The sequence below is a fragment of the Ambystoma mexicanum genome, chromosome 2p, assembly GCF_040938575.1.
Source record: "Ambystoma mexicanum isolate Mex_15411 chromosome 2p, UKY_AmexF1_1, whole genome shotgun sequence".
NCBI classification, from domain to species: Eukaryota; Metazoa; Chordata; class Amphibia; order Caudata; family Ambystomatidae; genus Ambystoma; species Ambystoma mexicanum.
The window spans coordinates 578,525,052-578,545,522 of record NC_090923.1 but is presented as its reverse complement, the minus strand read 5'-3'; the positions used below and the strand labels follow the sequence as shown (position 1 = coordinate 578,545,522).

Genomic DNA, 20,471 nt, shown 5'->3' with positions numbered 1-20,471 from the left:
CTTCCAACCCCAACCCCCAATATTCTTTCAAAGAAATGTACTTTAACTGCACCCAATGGCCACACTGTGTTCTCACTTGTGTTTTCACTTGCCCTGCAAAAGTTGAATTTAGCTGCACTTGCATATTACCTATTTGTAACTACTGGATTTGACACTGGCAGCCTGGCTGCGCTTGCATTTACCTATATGTAACTACTGGATTTGACACTGGCAGCCTGCAGTGCACTTGCATTCATCTATATGTAACTACTGGATTTGACACTGGCAACATGTGCTGTATTTGCATTTACCTATATGTAACTACTGGATTTGACACTGGCAGTCTGCGCTGCACTTGCATTTACCTATATTTAACTACCAGGTTTGGCACTGGCAGCCTGTGCTGCACTTGCATTTACTTATATGTAACTACTGGATTTGACTCTTCACATCTTGCTCTGCACTTGCATTTACCTGTATGTAACTAAAGGATTTGACTCTTTGCAGACTGCGATTCACTGGCATTTAACATCTAACTACTGGATTTGACATTCGCAGTCTGCGCTTACTTGCATTTAACCAACCTGTAAATATTGGATTTGACGCTGGCAGCCTGCACTGCACTTACATTTAACCCATGTGTAACTACTGGAGTTGACTGTTTGTAGCCTGCGCTGTACTTGCATTTACCTATTTGTAACTGGACTAGCATCAGCCCTTCAAGATATGCAATTCTCCCAACTCATCAACACACCCATGCACAACAAATGTAAAATTCTCGATTGGATCCTTACTGCCAACTCCGCCATTAACATTAAGTCCATTACTGAAGTACCTTGGTCAGATCACTAAAATCAAGGCCAAAAAGAGGCCCTTGCTACCAAACCCATTATTTCAAACACTGCTGACTGTGCCAACCACAACTCTCCACACAGTTTTCCCCGGTTCAAATTCAACAAAATAATTCGAGAGCAGACACTGTCCACCATACTTACCCTAACACCATCTAACTGCAAGCGAGAAAAGTGCCCTGCCCGCCTTGTGAAACTCTGTGCACCCACGCTAGTTCCTATCATCACTGACTTTATCAATGCCTCGTTTGCCTCAAATTCGGTTCCCACCAACATCAAAGCAGCTTTGATAAAACCTCTACTAAAAATAAACAAAACACCCTCGACCCTATCATTCCTGCTAATTACCACCCCATCACCACTGTCCCCTTTTTACTGAAGATAATAGATTGGGCCTATGCCCAAATCCAACACTGTTTGGATAGCAACCATCTCCTTGGCTCTAGGCAATCAGGCTTTCACCGAAAGCATAGCACTGAAACTGCCTTACTGGACCTTAAAATCCAGATGGACAGGATGCGTGGCGCTGGAAACCTAAGCATTCTCCTCCTCCTTGACCTATCGGCCGCCTTCGATTTAGTCGACCATGAAAACGCTGTGAATCTCAAAACTTTCACTTCTCCCATGAAGCCACACTCTGTGTCAAATCATTCTAATCGGAATACCCCACTAGAGGCTTCATTGGTGAAGAGGCAGCAGATCCCATCCTTGCACCACTTGGGGTTTCCCAAGGCTCCTGCCTCTCACCAACACTCTACAACACTTATACAAAAACTCTCTTTGCGGTCCTAAATTCCCTAGGTATTGCATATACAAAGGTTGATGATGACACCCACATTTTTATCCCTATCACTGGGGACTATATGCAGGACACCATCACAAACAACACAGTGTGTATCATCATCCAAAACTGGATGGCTACGCACAGCCTGTGCTTCTACGATGATAAAACAGAGCTATAAAACTATTACTGTCGGATAGTCGGAAGCGGCTGACATTCTGTACGCCAGTACTCGTTGGTGCAGATCCTCAGTGCGGCTTGACTGTGACGGTGCGACGGTGTAGCGTGAAGCGCGAAGCGTGTGCGCACGGGAGTGGGTCCTTTCCTCTAGCAGCAGTAGGACCCTCCCTGGATTGAGCAGCGGCGACGGTGGAGATCGAGCTCAGGGAGCTCAGGGCGGCCTCGACGGATCCTAGACCATAGATTTTGTGGATCGGGTGCACCTGTGGATTAGTGGATCAAGCGCACCTGTGAGGCTGTGAGGCTGAGACGAAGGCAGCGGAGGTTTCAGAGACTCAGAGGTGGGTGCCCGCCGCAGATCCGCAGATCCGCGGTCCGGCGGCGGTCCGGTGGCGGTGGCGGTGACCTGAAGTAGCCTGCAGTAGCCTGCAATTGTCTTTGGTTACAAGCCCCGCCGAGCCCTGCCTAGCGTTCTCTTGTGATACTCACAGTAATAGTAGTAGTAGTATTTACAGTATACAGTATTCACAATCCGCGGGGACCCGCGAGGCGCCGGCCAAGGCATAGAGGCATAGAGGCACAGAGACATAGGGGCACAGAGTTACCGAGGTGAGTGCACACGGCGGCTTGAAGTAGCCTGCGGTGGTGACCCCTGCCATATCCGCCATACCCATAGATAGCAAGTCCGGTGGGCCACGTATTAGCGCATTAACATTAGTATTGGGCCTGTGCTAGTACATAAACATCGATACCGGTATCGACAAAGGGTGGGCTGTTGTCATTTACTTTTAGACAGCAGTGATCTCGGGCCGCAAGTCCCTTTTACAAGCCCTTAATAAGTCTCCTTAAACAAGAGTACCAGAGGTTACTCTGAGATAATCTGCAGCTCACTAATAGAAACTTTGGAGCGGTCAGCGGAAAGGAAGTGACTGGGCCGGATCTAGGCTATATAAACTAAAAAGGGGGAGACTGCGGGAGAACTTACTCCTTTGATCCCCCATATTTCTTTGGCCTAATTCTCAGCCAACGAAAGGGTAAGAAATGGCCCGTTACAATCTAAGGAGTGGACAACACGTTGATGATTTAAGAGCTCCAGAATGGGATGGTTCCTATGTTGAAAAGTCCTTGCATGAAGATGTGAACCCCGTAAATTCTCAAACTCCGACTGCCTCGACAAAAAATAACAACATAATAGAGGCACAAATCCATCACGAACCTCAAGCGGATAATTTAACGGAGGGAGACATTTCAAGGGACCCAATTAGGAACACCCCTTTTAGCCAGGTGAAAGACTTTACTCTTACATCAACTAACATAAAAGGGACAATTGATTACTACTTCCAGAAATCTGCACAAGAAAATTTAAATGAACTTATGTCCCATGCCCTAAAACCCTCATATCAAAACACCAACTTACAAACGGAGACCAGTAGATCTGAACCATCCATCCCAGTTATGGAATTCTCAAGGACCCCAAATCATCTGTTGAATTCGGTGCAGAATACTCACCTGTATGAGGAAAGATTAAACTCAACAGTGGCTTCAAGAGGGGACATGGTCGCGGCTGATGGAATTTTACTGAATTTACCAGTGCAAAAACCAAGTACTACACATGGAAACAAGAACCAAGACCTAAACGATGGTGACTCCTCTCTCCCGGCTTTAAATTTTGTTTTAAACTCCTTGGTGAAAGTTTTTGACCTTCTAAAAAGAGATGTGCAGACCCATACAGGGATTTTAATGGAAATGACAAAAGATATCGAACAACTCGAATTTTCAGTCGTAGGCCAAAACAATGTAATAAACTGTTCAGTTCTACCCTTGATGATAAAGATGGAAGATGGTTACACAAAGCATAGTGGAGATTTAATGGAAATTAAGCATCAAATGACTTCTATTAGGAGTGAGAATAAGGAGATTAAGGATCTGTTACTGCAAATTAACGAAAGAAATGTACCGATTTCTTCATTAAACCAAAACCAAGCTTTTAAAGCAAAAGACTCAGTTCTCGAATTGAACACCTTCGGGGATGATACTCCCTTATCAGAATCAACAATGGAAGAATTCTGTCGACTGGCACAGATTGCTGAGTCAACGATGGAACAGCTGAAGGAAGATCGACGGGAAACAATAGAGAATCAAGAAGATGATGCTGAGAACAACTATATGTGGAAGAAGAGTTCGCAACAATCTTACAAGAGAAGGAGGAGAGAAAGGCGGAAGAACCAAAAACAAAATAACATAGACTCAAAGTCACGAGGTCGACAAGAAAAGAAAACAAAAAACGTGAAGAATATTAGATCAAAAAAATCAAAGGTAAATAGCTTTGTTAAGGGGATTTCAGATCCTGCTGAAATTAAGGAAAATCAAAACAGCTTGGATAAAGAAGATAGGAGCAAAGGTAACGACTCTCTACAACAAGAAAGAATCGTCGGGGTAAACAAACCCAAAAAACAAAGGAAAAGACATCAGACTGATAGAATCCCCGAAGTAGAAGGAGAAGTACACCTGGTAAAGAAATCAATGAGTACTCAAACAGAAGAGAAAACAGTGGACCCGGATAGAAATCAACCCCGAAACGATCTGACGAGATCAGAGATTACAGGGAAGCTGTTAAAAATAGCTCCTATATTTCTTCAAAAACAAAAAAAGGCTTTCAAAGTACCAATGCAGACCCAGATCGGACTAAGAATCGCTCCAATATTCAACCAAACAAAAATAAAGACCGGAGATTTGATAGTCACTCAGGATTCTACGACGGGTCATGCAGAAGATACAATACGCACTCAAACATCAACATCGAATACGAATGACAACGACCAAATCAAAGAGGTAAGAAGAGAAGAGACGATCAACATCCCAGTGGGAGACTCATCCTCAGAAATGGAAACTGAAAGAATAACAAATCCCCAAGAGGATCCGAATCCATATGCAATTCCGAGACTGTGGTTTACAAATGAGGAAAATCGTAAGTCTGGTAAACCATTGAATAGGAGCGCGATTCTATCACTGGTCAAAAAACTCCCAGAACTATATTTATTCTCAACAAAAGATATTGAATATGTTCATTTTCCGCAGCCAGAATGTACCAGTTTAATTGAAGTTGGATTTGTTTCCAAATTGGGGGTAAAAGCCTTTTTAAACCTACAAGAAAGATTAAGGGAGGTGGGTTTGGAAGTACATGACCAATTGCCATCTTATGTAATAGAAACGATTGAAACTGAGGAATACGAGTTAACCAAGGGAAACACTTCCTCATTGCATGAAATCAATCGGGGAAAAAACGAAAATATTATTAATGATGGGTCACAAACAACATCTTGGTCAATGCTACCAGAGATAATCATGCAGGTCTGCCAGAAGTTGAGTGTATCACAGAGGTCTCTTTAATAGTGATAAATTGAGAATCACTAGTTGGAACTCCCGGGGATCCAGTTCATTTAAAAATAACAAAATGAGAGCGTTGCTGTTTGGGGGAAATGATTTGATCTTACTACAGGAAACATGGTTAGTAAACACCCCGGAACTTGAAGGCTTTGCACTGATAGCACAACCTGCTAACTGCAAGACCAAGGGAAGACCGACGGGAGGTTTGCTGATCGCCTGTAGAAAGACCCTGTTTAAAGAAATAACAATGTTACCTTGCAAACAGGAAGGAATACTGGTAGTGAGAGTGGTTATTGCCCCCAAAAGTTCCCTTGGTAGGGAGATAATAATTGTTAACTTGTACTGGAACCCCGTGAGGGAAAAACTCTCAGAGTTTCAAGAGTCAATTGCAACAACTCTTTGTGATATCAACATAACGTACTCCGGGGCACATTTATTGGTGGCAGGCGACTTAAATTCGCAATGTATTAAATCTAAAAGCCATACAGGGAAAATGAAAAAAGCTACGAATAATGGGAGAAAATGGTCGAAATTCTTTGAGGACTGGAATTTAAAATTCCTAAATGGCTCCATAGAAGGTGATGTTCCATCAGTCACAACGTGGGAGAGGGGTTCCTCGGAATCGACATTGGATTACATGCTTCTATCAACCGAATGTTTTGATACTTGTATATATTTTTCTGTGGCCGAGGGTGGAACAAGTGATCACAAGCGATTAGTCGCCCATTTAAATTGGTCTAGTGAGGAAAAAATAGATATCTGGGACCAAAGAGTAGAAATTAATGCGCAGAAAAACTGGTTGACAAAATACAAGAGGGAAGGAGAGCGGTTAAATAAAGCCCTGAATGGATTTGCCAATTTAGGAGAACAAAATATTTTGTACCAGCACTGTGACCCATCACGGTTTCATGAATTCTTATGGTTAATTGATCCTCCGTCAAGCACCCAAAAGGGCCCGCAGCGAGTACACAAACACTTTTTTGATGAAGAAGTATGGGTAAAAAAACGGGAGACGCAAAAACAATTAAGACTCGCCAAGAAACAGGCTAAAAGTCCACTAGAACTAGAGATAGTATCAAAAAAAAATAAAAATGATTTGAAGAGTTGGACTAGACAATATAGAGGAAAATTATGGCAGAAAGATGGGGAAGAGATGCTGCGTGCATTACAAAATAACTCCTCGAGAAATTTCTGGTCACTAATAAATGCTCCTCTATCACATCAAACTACTGCTCAGACGAATAATGTGTCGGAAGCAAATTGGATAACTTATTTCAGTATAAAATATCAGGAACCAATGGGAGGACAAAAATATAGCAGTGAAAATGGAAATTGGGGCCTAAATTTTGACAAAGAGGATATTTTAAATTTGATCCTAAAATCCTCGGCATCGAGATCTGCGGGCCCAAATGGACTAACTTATCAAGTCCTTAAAGGAAACGGGACTCTGTGGGCTGAAATCCTTTATACCCTGTACAAGAAAGTAATCGCAAATAAAATAATTCCACCTTCTTGGAAGACAGCAATTATAATTCCGATCTTTAAGAAGGGGGATCGAAAAAATCCCATCAGCTACAGGCCGATCACACTGCTTGATGTAGAAAGTAAGTTGTTCACTAGTCTGATATTAAGAGAACTTGAAAATTGGGCAAAACAAAAAAACATAGTCCCTAAACAGCAGACTGGATTTAGAAAAGGCCATTCAACCTCATTGAATGGTATAATATTAGCTTCATTATCAAACCTGAAAGATAGAAACAACAAAGGTAGACTTTATGGAGCATTTATCGATTTGTCAAGTGTTTTTGACATGGTAAATCGAGATAAATTGTGGAGCAAGTTGGAACAACAAGGAGCACCCAAAACTCTAATTAACATACTAGTAAAACTTCACGAAAGAAACACAGCTAGAGTAAGACTAAACCTAGATGGTTATTTGTCAGAATACATAAGCATAGATAGGGGGGTTAGACAGGGTTTATGGTTGCTCCATTTCTTTTTAAGTTTTACTTGAGTGATTTTGAAGATGCCCTAGAATCCTCATCACTAATAAGCCCTAAGGTCGGGTCTTTGGTCGTAAGATGGCTTATGTATGCGGACGACATAGTCCTCCTTGATAGAACTCCCATCGGTCTACAAAGATTGTTGAATGCTCTTGACAAATACATGAAATTAAACGACTTGGTCGTAAATCCAGATAAATCTAAGATCGTAATATTTGAGCAGAAAGGCTGCAAAGAAAGAAAATATCGGTGGTCAATTGGCAGTAATCAGATACCGGTTGTGAAAGAAGTAATGTATCTGGGTATCACTGTGCATGCGTCCCCTACAGTTGGGAAACAGTATGGTGAAATCCTGGCTAAAGGGACACAACTCATAGCCCAGATGAAGAAGATTGCCAGCCTTTATGGCAAATTTTCAATCATGCCTGTCATAAACTTTTATGTGGCCAAAGTAATCCCAGTACTATTGTACGGAATTGAATCCAAACCTTTGTTGTGGTCAATAGACTGGCAAAAAATAGAAGGATACATTTGGAAACCGGTATTAGGATTGCCTAAAGGATTACACACGATAACTCTCAGATACGAGCTTGGATTAAAATCTTTAAAATATGTAGTTGACTGGAAACTCCTGTCCTTGTACAGGTCAATTATTTTGCCAATGAATAATACATTATATGAAAATCTCCTAGAAAGTATGAATTTAGATTCCTCACTTGTCTTGACAGAACTCAAAAAGATAGCAGAAAATCTGCTGACTTATTGTGAAACTGATAAAATAACTCTGAGTTCAAACCCGCTGAAAGTTAAGAAGCTCTTATCCTTGAGAGATTGGATCTCGACAGGGGACATGGTGAGATCATCCTCCATTCCTGAAGGGTTCTTCAAGTACGGGAAAAAACAGGGTGTAGTACCGAGATACTTGATGATGTTCCCTAATCCAAAAGGAAGACACAATTTTATGAGGGTACGATTAAATTTGATTAAAACTGGGTCAGTGTTAACCAAATGGGGAGTCATTGAAGGGACTCGTAGTTTATGCATGGAATGCTCAGATCCAAGTAAACAAACGCTAGAGCACCTGCTAAGATTCTGTAAAGGCACTTGGAAAATCAGGGTGGAACATTTAGGGGATTTAGTTGGGTCATTGGATAGATTATCTTCTGATGCCTTCTGGGAAAGAATGATTGCGGGTCACGAAACAAAACTAACCTTAAACATCCTAAGGGTCTTGCAAAAGACAGGTTTTATTCTGCCAGAACATTGCTGACTTGTTGCCAAATAAGGGAAAAGCAATTAGATATTGATGTGATGAATTTTATTTTAAAATGCTAATTTTTATAAAATTGTGACAAATTGATTTTAAATGTAATTTAGATATATGTATTGTTTTGAATGTGAAAAAAAACCCAAATGAGGTTATATCACAATAAAAAAAAAATAAAAAAAAAAAAAAGATAAAACAGAGCTCCTCATTGTGGGCTCCCCTGCCCGATTTCATAGAAACTACTCTTCCATACTTATTGATGGCACTTCCATCCCTCTGTAAACACGAAAAAACACTGGGAGTTTACCTTGAAGCTGATCTCTCAATGGCTAGGCATAGCAATGCCCTCTCCTCCTCAATGGCATGCACTTCTAAAATCATCTTACCAAGCAGAAAATTCTTGCCATCACACAACTGCCTGACCTTCGCGAGCTCTGATCCTTTGCAGACTGGACTATTACAATGGGCTCCTCCTGGGCCTCATTTCCAAACTTATCCAAACTACAACTACTACAAAACAAAGCCAAAGAGTCGCTCTTGGCTTAAAATGCAGCAACCACATTTCCTCAACCAGACGTGAAGCACATTGGTTGCCCATGGACCACAAGTGCATTTACAAGGCTGCACCTGCATACCTAAATGACAGTATAACCCTAAAAACAAAACAATGGACTTTAAGATATAGTGCCACTATCTAGCTGGATACTCCTAAGTACAAAAGCAAAAGGGCAGGAGGCAGTTTCGCAGTTGCAGCTCCCTCTCTTTGGAACACTTTGCCTGCACCTTTTAGAAATGAACAATTTTACCCTATATTAAAAAAACGGATCAAAACATGGCTTTTTGACAAATATAATTGATGCCACCTGTATATGAACACTTGATTTTTGTACTTGTAACTGAAAATATGCTGTAACTAACGTTGTGAGACCACTGGGTTTGGGCATTTAACAAATGTCATAAATAAAATAAATACATAACTATGTCTCATAACAAAACAGTGACTGGGAGTGTCTCCTTTTCTAGACCCCTGGAGCATTGAAAAGGGTACTCAAGGTTAACACCTTTTTTAACACGCTCTGGTGTTTAATTGTTTTTACAGTCAGTGTGGGGCACGGCATGTGGCACACATTCCCGCCTTGCATGTCAGCTCCACTTTTGTTTTTACACAAGCAAGCCATTTTCATGCTGCTGTAAAATCAATGGTTTCCTATGCAATCCCCCAGTTGTTAGCATCCGCAAAAGCAGGCAGATCCCATAGGAATTCATTTTAAATGCCTCTTGTAATTGGTAATTGCTGGAGAAATTTAGACTTTTTCCAAAAATGGGTGCAAAAAAAGGCGATTTTGCCATTTTTTTAAATTGAATAGCCTGCTCTAGGTTTAAGTCATTAAGTACGTTTCTCATAGTAATATAGTTGGGTATCAGTATGTGGGAGATGCATGGGTGAGTTGTCCATTGTCTTTGTCCTGCAGATCTGTTAGAATGTTGGTGTCTGTGAATGAATGACCGCTTATGGAATGTTGGATTCTTGTTGATGTGGGAATGTTCTTATGGATGTCAGTGGGGCATGAACTATCTAGGACTGAGGATGGACCAGGTGCATGTGCTTCTTATAATGTACTTAAAAGAATAACTGGGACCTAGTATGTATTGAGGACTCCATGGAATGGGGATTTACTAGCAGTTCCACCAATTGCAATATGTCTGTAGTTCTGGCATTCCAAGTGGTGGAAATGGTATTACAGTTTTGGTGGCATCCCTCAGTATTTACTGGTGGGATACCACCAAAACTGTAACAAGGCCCTATGGTCCTTTTAACAGTTTTACTGGTGCCTTAAAAGTGCTGGTAAAACTGGTGCTAATTCCAGCACTTTTACCATACCGGCAAAACACAAGTTTGCCAGTGGGGACACTGATTCACCTCCAGCCAATAGCTAAAGGTAAATCTTGCCCCCACCGGCAACAAAATGCTGTAATTACCGGCACCAGTAATTCTACTGCCGGTATTTCCAGCAATCCGCTATATGGAGTTGTATGGTACATGGAATGAGTATTTACAAGTGTTTCCATCAGATAGAATATGCTGGTAATTCCGGCATTCAAAGTGGTGGAAACAGTATTACTGTTTTGGTGGCATCCTGTCAGATTTACTGGTGGGATACCACAGGACGTCATTCTGCCAAAATGCCTTGGGTAGCAGAAGTGACATCACATGGCCCTTTATCTCTGATGGCATCACAGGAAGTGATGTCATTTGACCCCACCCCAAGTGACATCATGGGAAGTAATGGCACACAACATTTCACCCCTTGACAAAACAGGAGGTGGCATCACATAGCATTGTTCCTCAGTACAGTAAGAAAAATATGGTTACGATATCACTGAAATATATACTTTTGTATTTTATTTTAATTTTCTTTATTTTAAATAATAATATGATATACATTTCATACAAGAATGGCTTACCATATGTAATGTTAATATCAGTGTTTGCATGCCCATTTTACCAAATTACTGTGAACGTAAGCAGACATCCATGGCCAAATGTTGCAATGCAATGGAAAGATAATACATGGGACTGTTGCGTGAAATGAAAAAGAATGTGTCAACAAATTCAACCCTTAGGAAATGAGCCAGAACCAAGCAAATCTGCAGTCAACCCCTGTCGAGATATGCAAAAAACCAAAAACAAATAGATTATAGCAGGTCATATATATTTACAGGTGTTAGAAGTATTCTGAAGCATTTTCATTTGTTAGATAATTCTCACATATATTGTGCGGCAAGGAATTTATTTATTTTTTATTGCATTTGTAGAGCGCACGAAAACCCGAGGGCGTCAAGGCACTGTGAGCATAGAGGCATGGTTACAGATACATACAAGTCAGGTATGCACATGGTTCCATGTTAGATTGGTTCCCTTAAACAAAAATGTTTGAGTTCTTTTCTGAAGATAGGCACAGAGTTCTCCATTCTGAGGTGGGGTGGGAGGGTGTTCCAAAGAGCGGTGGCTTGGGTGAGGAAGCTGGATCCTCCTGCTCTAGTTCTGAACTTGGTGTGTGCAGGAGGTTTAGCACAGGCAGGTCTTGTGGCCTGGAAGAAGTTGGTTTGGTGATATGCTCTGAGAGGTATTGGGGAGCAGTGTTATTGATGCAGCGGTTAGTCAAGGTAAGAACTTTGAAGGAGATTCGGTTCTTCACTGGCAGCCAATGGGCGTCTCTCATGGCTTGAGAGTTGTGGTCTGATTTTTCTAGGTCCAGGGCAGCGCAGAGGTAATTGTTTTGAACAGTTTGTAGTTAATGCAGGTTACATTTGTAGGTGCCAGCGAGGAGAGAGTTGCAGTAGTCCAACTTGGAGCAGATGATGGTTCGGGCGAGGTTGATGAAATTGTCGTTGGAGAGGTACGGGTGGCAGCTGTTGATTGAGTTTGGAAGCATATGCTGATGAGGAGTGAATGAAATTCACATGTTTGGTGAGTGAGAGAGTAGAGTCCAAGTGGAGGCCTAATATTTTAACTACTGGGTAGACCGGGACAGTGTTTTTGTGAATGGTGAAGAGGGAATATTCAGGTTCTAGGCTGGCTAGATGGTTGGGTGGCCTACAAGAAGGAGCTCAGTTTTATCATTGTTCAGGAAAAGCCTGTGGGTCACCATCCCTGATTGGACAGATTTATAGATGAAGTTAATTTCAGTGTCTTGGTGGGATGAGGATCTAGGTGCCGTCGGTATAGTTGGTATGTTTGATTTGGCAGGAGTCGAGGAGGTCAAAGAGGGGTTTGCTAAAGACATTGCAGATGGTGGGGGAGATGCACGAGCCTTGGGGGACAACACAGGTGATAGCATGGGGCTGGAGGACTGGTTGCCTGCAAAAACATGTTTGGTGCTGTCAGACAAAGCAGATGAGATCCATTGGCAGGCTTCGGGGGAAAATAGGGCAGCTGTGGAGAGGTGGTTGCAGACTATGGTATGGTCAACCAGGTCAAAGACTGCAGATAGGTCTAGTAGCATGAGGAGAGAGAGGTTGCTAGAGTCACAGGCATCATATAGTTGATTTTTTAGGTCCAGGAGGGCCGACAGGGTGCCATGACCATGCCAGAAGCCGGATTGTCGAGGGCTGAGAAGGTGGTGTTTTTCTAGGTGATTCTGGACTTGGATATAGGCAGCCCAGTCTATTATTTTCAGGAGGAAAGGGACAGAGGAGATAGGCCTGTGGCTGGCGGGGATGTTAGGGTCCAGGGATTTTTTTTTTTTCAGGAACGGGGTGATCCAGGCTTCTTTGATGGAGGATGGATTGGAGCAGGAGTCGAGTGATGCATTGATGATGGCCGTGATAAGAGGGATCAGGGGCTCAGAGCATTCTTTTATGAGGGGGGCTGGGCTGATGTCTGCTTTGCATAGGGGGGCTTGAGGCTGTTGAGTAGCGATGAAGCCTCTTGGGTCGTGAGGTGAATGAATTTGAAAAGGGGGTGCTGTGCAGGTGTATAGGAGGGGTGGAGAAGGGACTGAGGTGGGGGGTTGAGGGAGGCGCGTTTGTGCTGGATTTTGGTTTGAATGAGCGACATTTTGTTCTCAATGGAGGGGCATGTGAGACAGGCACGATGCTGAGCCACTTTTTGAAGTGGAGGGTGTGGAGCTTGTTGGTAGGAGAAGAGGTCTTGGGGGAACATTTCTTTAAGGGTGCAAGGGTGTCCACAACCCTGGAGAGGGTGGTGTTGTATAGGGTGACAAGTTTGTCAATGCTGTTGCCAGCGGTGGTGGTGGTGTGGAGGTTGAGGAGGGGGTAGGATGTGGTCGCTGGTGAGGCAGCGGGTGCAGCGGGAGTAGGTGGGTGGTGGCTGGAGGGGGGTGCGCCGTAGGCAGGTTGGCTGGTGAGTATGTAGAAAAGGATGAGGATGTGGTCTGACCAGGCACATGGGGTGTTGGAGATGATGAGGAGATGGCAGTTATGGATGAACAACCAGTATAGGGAAGGGCCGAGGTAGTGAGTGGGGTTGAGGATCGTTTGAGAGAAGTTGAGGGAATCCATAGTGGAGGAAAGGGATGTGGCCTTTTTGTTACATGGGTCCCCATAGCCCAAGTTAAAATCACCCAGGGTGAGGGACTTGGTATGGGGTTTAAGGTTGTGCAGGAGGAGGTGGCAGAGGCCATCCTCGAAGGAGGATGTGAGGCCTTGTGGGTGGTAGATCAGATGGATGTTGATGGTGCTGATGGTAGACAAAGGGAGATTGACATATTGGAATTGTCAGTTCATGAGTGGTGGTGTGGCAAAGTCACAGATGTGGAGAGTGTCTTTGGAGATAAGTGCAACTCCACCTCCTTTTATGGTGACATGGTCATTGCAAAGGTTGGCAAAGCTGGGGGGGTGGTGATGGATAGGGAGGGCCTGCAGCATCATGGAGCCAGGTTTCCGTGATGGCCAGGCGGTCGAGTTTGTGGGAGATAATGTGGTTGTGGATGTCATCGGCTTGTGCGATGGCAGAGTGTGGGTTGATTAGAGCACAGGAGATGGGGTGGTTTTTGGGGGAGTGGAGGGTTGGTGGGTGATGAGGTGTTGGGGGTCAGTGGGGAGTCATGCGCATAGGCGGGCATTGTGTGATGCTGGTGTAAGTGACTGAGGGTTAGTGGGGAGTCGTGCACATAGGCGGGCGTTGCACAATGCTGGTGTAAGTGACTGGGAGTCAGTGGGGAGTCGTGTTCACAGACGGGCATTGCGCAATGCTGGCGTTGGTGGTTGGGGGCATAGGCGGGTGCTGTGGCAGGCTAGCGTTAGTGGGTGCAGAGAGCAGTTTGGCATAGGGGTTGGGTGACACGGGTAGAGGGGTGGAGGGGTGGATGATGGAGGCACAATATTGGTGGATGAAGAGTAGTGAGCCAGCGCACAGAGGCTTACCTTGGGCTTTGGGTGGTGGGTCGTAGGCAGGAGCAAGCAGCAGGGCTGGCCAAAGGCCTGTAGTGGTTAGGGTGGATGGGGTGAGCATTGCGACAGACTGGAGGGATGCCATTGTAGTTATGAGGATTGAGGAGTGCACCATGCACCTTTGGAGCCAAACACCTGCAGCGCACAACACCGTGCCCTTGGGCCGTGCAGGCTTTGCAGCAGAGGGTTCGGTAGGCCGGTTTTAAAGGCAGGAAGGTGTAGAGCCGATGCGTAGGGTGCATGGCGTAGTCGTAGCAAACATCTATCAGGCTGCGTGACCTGTGGCACACAACACTGTGCCCTTGGCCTGTGCAGGCTTCGCTGGGGAGGGTTCAGTAGGCTGGTTTTAAAGGCAGGAAGGCTTAGAGCGTCAAGGCATTGGGTGCGTGGCATAGTTGTAGCAAACATCGATCAGGCAGCATAACCTTTGGAACTGCGGCACACCACACCGCGCCCTAGGCCTGCACAGGCTTTGCCGCAGAGGGATTGGTAGGCTGGTGTTAAAAGCAGGAAGGCATAGAGCATCAAGGCATAGGGTGTGTGATGTAGTGGAAGCGAAGGTCGATCAGGCAGCATAACCTAAGGCGCACAACACTTTGCCCTTGGCCTGCGCTGGCTTTGCCCCAGAGGGTTCGCCAAGCCGGTTTTAAAGGCAGGAAGGCATGGAGCGGCAAGGCTCAGATTACGTGGCGTAGTCATGACAAATGTTGATCGGGCAGCGTAACCTGCCGACCTGTGGCACATAGCACCATGCCCTTGGCCTGCGCAGGCTTTGCCGCAGAGGGTTTGGTAGGCCAGTTTTAAAGGCAGGAATGCATAGAGCATCAAGTCGTAGGGTGCGTTGCATAATCATAGCAAACGTTGATCGGGCAGCGTAACCTAGGGTGCACAACACCACACACTTGGCCTGCGTGGGCTTTGCCGCAGAGGGTTTGGTAGTCCGCTTTTAAGAACAGGAAGGCGTACAGCATTGAGGGGTAGGGTGTGTGGCATAGTCATAACGAATTTCGATCAGGCACCTGCAGATCTGCAGTGCACAACACCATGCCCTTGGCCTGCGCAGGCTTTGCGGCCGAGCGTTCGGTAGGCCGGTTTTAAAGGCTAGAAGGCGTAGAGTGTTGAGGCGTAGTGTGTGTGACGTAGTTGTGCCGAACGTCGATCAGGCAGCGTAACCTGCGGACCCGGGCCGCACAAACTGTGCCCTTCGCCCACACTGGCTTTGCCGCAGAGGGTTCGGTAGGCTGATTTTTAAGGCCTGAAGGAACAAAGGATTCGCAAGAAGTCTCCCAGGATTGGAAAAGCCAGAGAAACATATAATTAAGAAATTACATTTTTAAATTATTATTTATTGCCATTTCACTGCATTTCCGCTGTCCAGTACACACATCTGCCAGAATGCTGTGTAAACTGTGAGCATTCAGTTGCTAGTGGCGTTACTCTTCCCAACCCCTCCAGATTATAAATGCAGGAATAAAAGAGCAACAATACAAGGGAACAAGCGCTCACCTTAAAAGACATGACTTTCAGGCACACAGCTAGTTTAAGAGTCCCCCCTTCTGGACACTGGCCTTCAGGGCTAGTCCAAGAAAAGCGGCTCAGCCTCGGCCACTGCACGTACTGCTGGAGAAGGCACCAGTCACCGAAATGGAAGACAAACTTGCAAAGGTTATGAACACTCAACTCAGTAGCAAGGACCCTGCTGTATGTTTGCCAAGCAACCTCATCTCTGGAAGGCCCGGTTAACTGCTCTGCTTCACACTTGCCGCGCTATGACTTTTGCTGCGTTTGAATACTGTGGCTGTCTACAGAGAATGCAGACAGGAAAGTACTGGATAACATTATAATATTTGATTTTATTGAGTTGCACGGGTCGCAGATGATATTCCCGGGGAAGCACAGCAATGCCCAGGGGTCACAGCTGCTACCCCTAGCAACCCCTAAATGGCATCCCTGGGATACCACCAAAACTGTAATGAGACACTTACGACCCTGGCGGAAGGGGTATTACGCCAGCGTAATGCATGGCGTACCCTTCCGCCTTACTACGAGTTCCCGTAGCGCCATGGCGGTTTTCACGCCTGGTTTTTCCGGGCGGAAAAATCCATGGCGCTACGGGACCTGTTGTTAATTACGCCACCGTAATTTACGGTGGCGTAATTAACGCCTTCCCCACTCCCATTATACCCTATGGGGCAAAAATGGGAATGGGGAAGGGTAAATGGGGATTGGGGACTTACCGCCCAGCCAAGGTCGGAATGGGGTGGTAAGTCCGCCAACCCCCATGGCGGAGTTGGCAGCTCTGCGCCACGGTCCATGGTGCAAATTGCACCATGGACCTCCGCCAGGGTCGTAATGAGGGCCACTATATCGTCTTGCACCCACAGTAAGGAAGTTCTCCGATCCTGTACTTTGGGGTCCTGAAAAGGGGGAGACCTGCCTGTTCTGAACACAGCCAGCAAGTGCAAATGAAAGTTACAACTAGCAAACGATTATTTGTTTAACTATCTACAGAGCTGCTGCTAATGTTATGCACTGCAGTTGGAAATGTGACACAGGCTTCGCTGAATGGAACATTGTGGAAATGAGCTCTGTGTGCAGCGTTACAGGCTGCGCGGAATGGAACGCTGTGACAAAAGTGTGCTGGATGCGACGTTCCCGGAGTTGAGTTAAGGAAATCAGCGTGCCTCAAAGCTTTATTTGTCTTCCAGTAATTGCATGCTTGACAGTGAACAGTGGCAGCGCAACATAGCTCCATTTTCATATAGCCTCTTAGAAATAAAGATTACACAGTGGAATAGTTGAGAACACGCAATGGATGTTGCCTGGAATGCAGCATTTACTTGGATGTAGTGATGAAAAGTGTTTCCCATGTTAGGGGAACCAAAGATGCTGCGCAGAACTCGGGTGAATGGATTACCAATTATTGTTAAACATGAGATCTGCAAGTGTAGTGGAGAGCGCTCCCGCCAACGTAATGCTGACAATTTACACAGCAGAAATCTTTACTGCCCTGTCTGAGAGGTCTGGGGGAAGCAACTGCAAACACAACAAAGTATTTTCTTAAAAAATACCTAACTCAGACTTGTAAAACATAAGGCTCGCGGGCCAGGTAAGGTCCTTGCAGCCGCTTTCTCCGGCCCTCCACAAGGTCCATATTGTAGAGGAATGTGCTCCTGCAGAGATCAAGGCCAAGGCTCCTCTGCTGCCGAGGCTTCCATTTTAGTAAGTGAACGAAAGACACTGGCCGTCATTCCGAGGTTGGTGCTAGTCATGGCGCTATTTGTGCCATGACTAGCACCAATACCAGTACCGTCACCGACTTGGTGGTATGGGGACTTACCAGTCTATTCCGACTATTGTGGGACCGGTAAGTCCCCATTTGAAAAGCCATTCCCCATTCCCAGTTGAGTCCCCATAGGGCTCAGTGGGAAGGGCGAAGGCGTCAATAACGGTACTGTAAATTGCGGTACCGTTATTGACCCCGGTATCCCTTTGCGGGTCCCGTCCTTAACGCCTGTTAAAACCAGGCTTTAAGGGAGGGACCCGCAAAGGGACCTCGGAATAGGGCGCAAAGGGATTACCGGCACCAGTGTCATTACCAGTGCCCGCTTTGCGCCCGGGTCGTAATGACCCCCACTGTCGCCAGTGTGATCAATCAAAACATCCCAGACAGTTGGGAAATTAAAGGAAGATCAACAATTCACAGCTGAGCAAAACTGAAACCAAAAAAATAGTCAGATAGAAATACACAGTATTTATTTCTGCAGCCACCCCACAAGAATATACTTCATATATATTTAAAGAATGCCGTGTGTGCTCCTGCTTCAAATAATTACATAAGAACGATACCTTGCATGGAAAACTCAAATCATGAATTTACACCTGAAAACTGAATGAAAACTGTAGCCTGTGACACAGCTTTGGCATTTTAAACCAGTGTTATTTGTACTGGCAAGTAAGTTACTGATTCACATGCATCCCCATCGTGCTAGAGAAGACTGCATCAAGTGCAGCTTCGGTGATGATGTGGCAGAAATATATGTATACCAGTGTACTGGCCATCTGTTATTTCTATGAGGGCACAATTTTCTGAAGGGCACAGCCATGATTTGTGGCATGGAAATGCTCCCGTGTTCTATTGGTGATTGGAGATATTGAATAATTGAGTTTGACGCCCAAGCTTGAGCAGATCTAAATTAGCAGTAAATGAAGATCTGGGCTGCACTTACCAGGAGGATAAAGTAGATTATGTTCGACCTTTACTATGATTGGCCATTTGGACTGTCCATCACAAGAGATTTGATTACGAATATGAGGCTGATCCACATCATCGTCACACATCCAACATGCATGAATGACCATTTTTAAACCCTTCACTCGTAGCCTTTCTCTGCCACATTGATTAGCCCCGCATTTAGAAAGCATTGGCCACATGTTTGGAAATGCACGCAAGACAAGACTGCTTTAACTATGTAAATGCCAGCCTCTTTTAAGCAGTGTAATATTTCTGGCTGCTCTGACATTAGGGAAAAGGTTCGGTTCTGTGAATTTGCAGCTGTTAGATGGGGCAATCACAGCGCTGCCTTTCATGACAGCCTTTGATGTACACAATTTTTTACTATTTCATTCTCCTGATTTTTGCCTATTAACATCTGTGGAAGATGTATGCGCCTTCGCATCATTGCATCTGAGCCTATCTCCAGTTAGTCCCATAAAATGTATCAGAACTCGAACATTTGGTATTTTTCTTTTTTTTTGTTACTGTGCTCACACAATGACAAACGTTTACACTTCCCTTTAACCCTCTCTATACATGGTCATCATTCCAATTTGTTCAAAGAAATTGTCATCAAAATGCAGTTGTCAGCTTTTTGTCTTCCCACTGATTGAATAGCAATATGATGATCGTGCAATAACCTAGAACATCGAGCCAATGCCCTTTACAACAATCAACGTGTGCCATTGGTGCAACTTTAGCATTCCCTTTGGCTTAGGAAGCACTACTTGGGAACTCATGTTCAGGGCTGCTCCGTCTCATTTTGCCAAAAGGCTCATCTGTTCGCAACAAACAAGGAATCCACTTGTGGTAGGATACCCAGTCGGTGAAAACCAGCTCAACTGTAATGGATCATTGCAGCCCTTAGCTTGTCAGACGAGTCTTTTCACTTCGCATTTGCATTTAATCGGGAGAGCAACGCTTCAGACAGGAACACTGTGCTACAGGACACATTGGCAGGATGTTTTAGCATTGCCGGTTCACGCTTATTTACAATAGCAGCAGCAACAGCGTAATAATGGTCCAAACAACTGTTGATGTTTAGGGGCATTGGTTGAAGTGAGCGGGAACGCTGCGGAGCGTTGTCCAACTACTTTTATTTTTTACTGTTAACAGCTCCACTGCTTTCTGGAACCATTTTCCCCATTCCAGAACTGTTCTTTGTGAAGTTAAAGCACACTTATCCAATTTACCATCGGATATCAGTTGCAGCTAAACTGAAATCATATTCAACTCAATTGGCTGTCACCCAGGATTACTAACCCTTGAAAAATGGATTGCACGGTGCTCCCTTCCTCCCTTCTCTGTCCACCACTGGAGTCACAGTTCCACTACTTTTTTTTCATACACTTGTATCACTGTTTAGAGGGGTTGGGCCATTAAGGGTGGGTGTGGAGGGATTAGCATAGACTGAACGTTACATACATGCAATTGAGAAGATATACGAAATATGCAACTACTTACGTTTGTGAAGTCCTGATTGAGTCTGTGTCTGAATGAACACAACCGTGAAAACAAGAGCACATCCTGTCATGAAGACCCAGAGTGGCTTCACTTTGCAGAGCATGATGATCTCAAACTCAAAACAGAGTCATTGCTTTTACCTGCCGCTGTTGATTTTGGAAATGAAGACGGTAAACCAAAAGCAGGGCAATATATTCTGAGTAATGGCATACAAAGATTTTAATTATGGGTAATCCAGTGAAAACATACACATTGTTCTTCAGGGTACATCTGAGAAATGTACAGATAATTGGCAACTGGGTAAACTTGGCAATTTAGGAGATGAAGAAGCACCAGAATGTTGACCTTTTCTAGGCAGCTTCCAGCC

General features: G+C 44.6%; 1 protein-coding gene across 2 annotated transcripts in view; it reads right to left on the bottom strand.

The window, feature by feature from the left end:
- LOC138566575 (galactosylgalactosylxylosylprotein 3-beta-glucuronosyltransferase 1-like) overlaps positions 1-20,254 on the bottom strand; it is a 621,134-nt gene extending 600,880 nt beyond the window's left edge. For both annotated transcript variants that reach the window (XM_069644074.1, XM_069644075.1), the window contains exon 1: positions 20,105-20,254. In XM_069644074.1, coding sequence (XP_069500175.1) covers positions 20,105-20,166 — 62 coding nt within the window. In that variant the 5' untranslated portion in view covers positions 20,167-20,254. The remainder of the gene's footprint in view (positions 1-20,104) is intronic.
- Between the last annotated feature and the right edge of the window lie 217 nt (positions 20,255-20,471).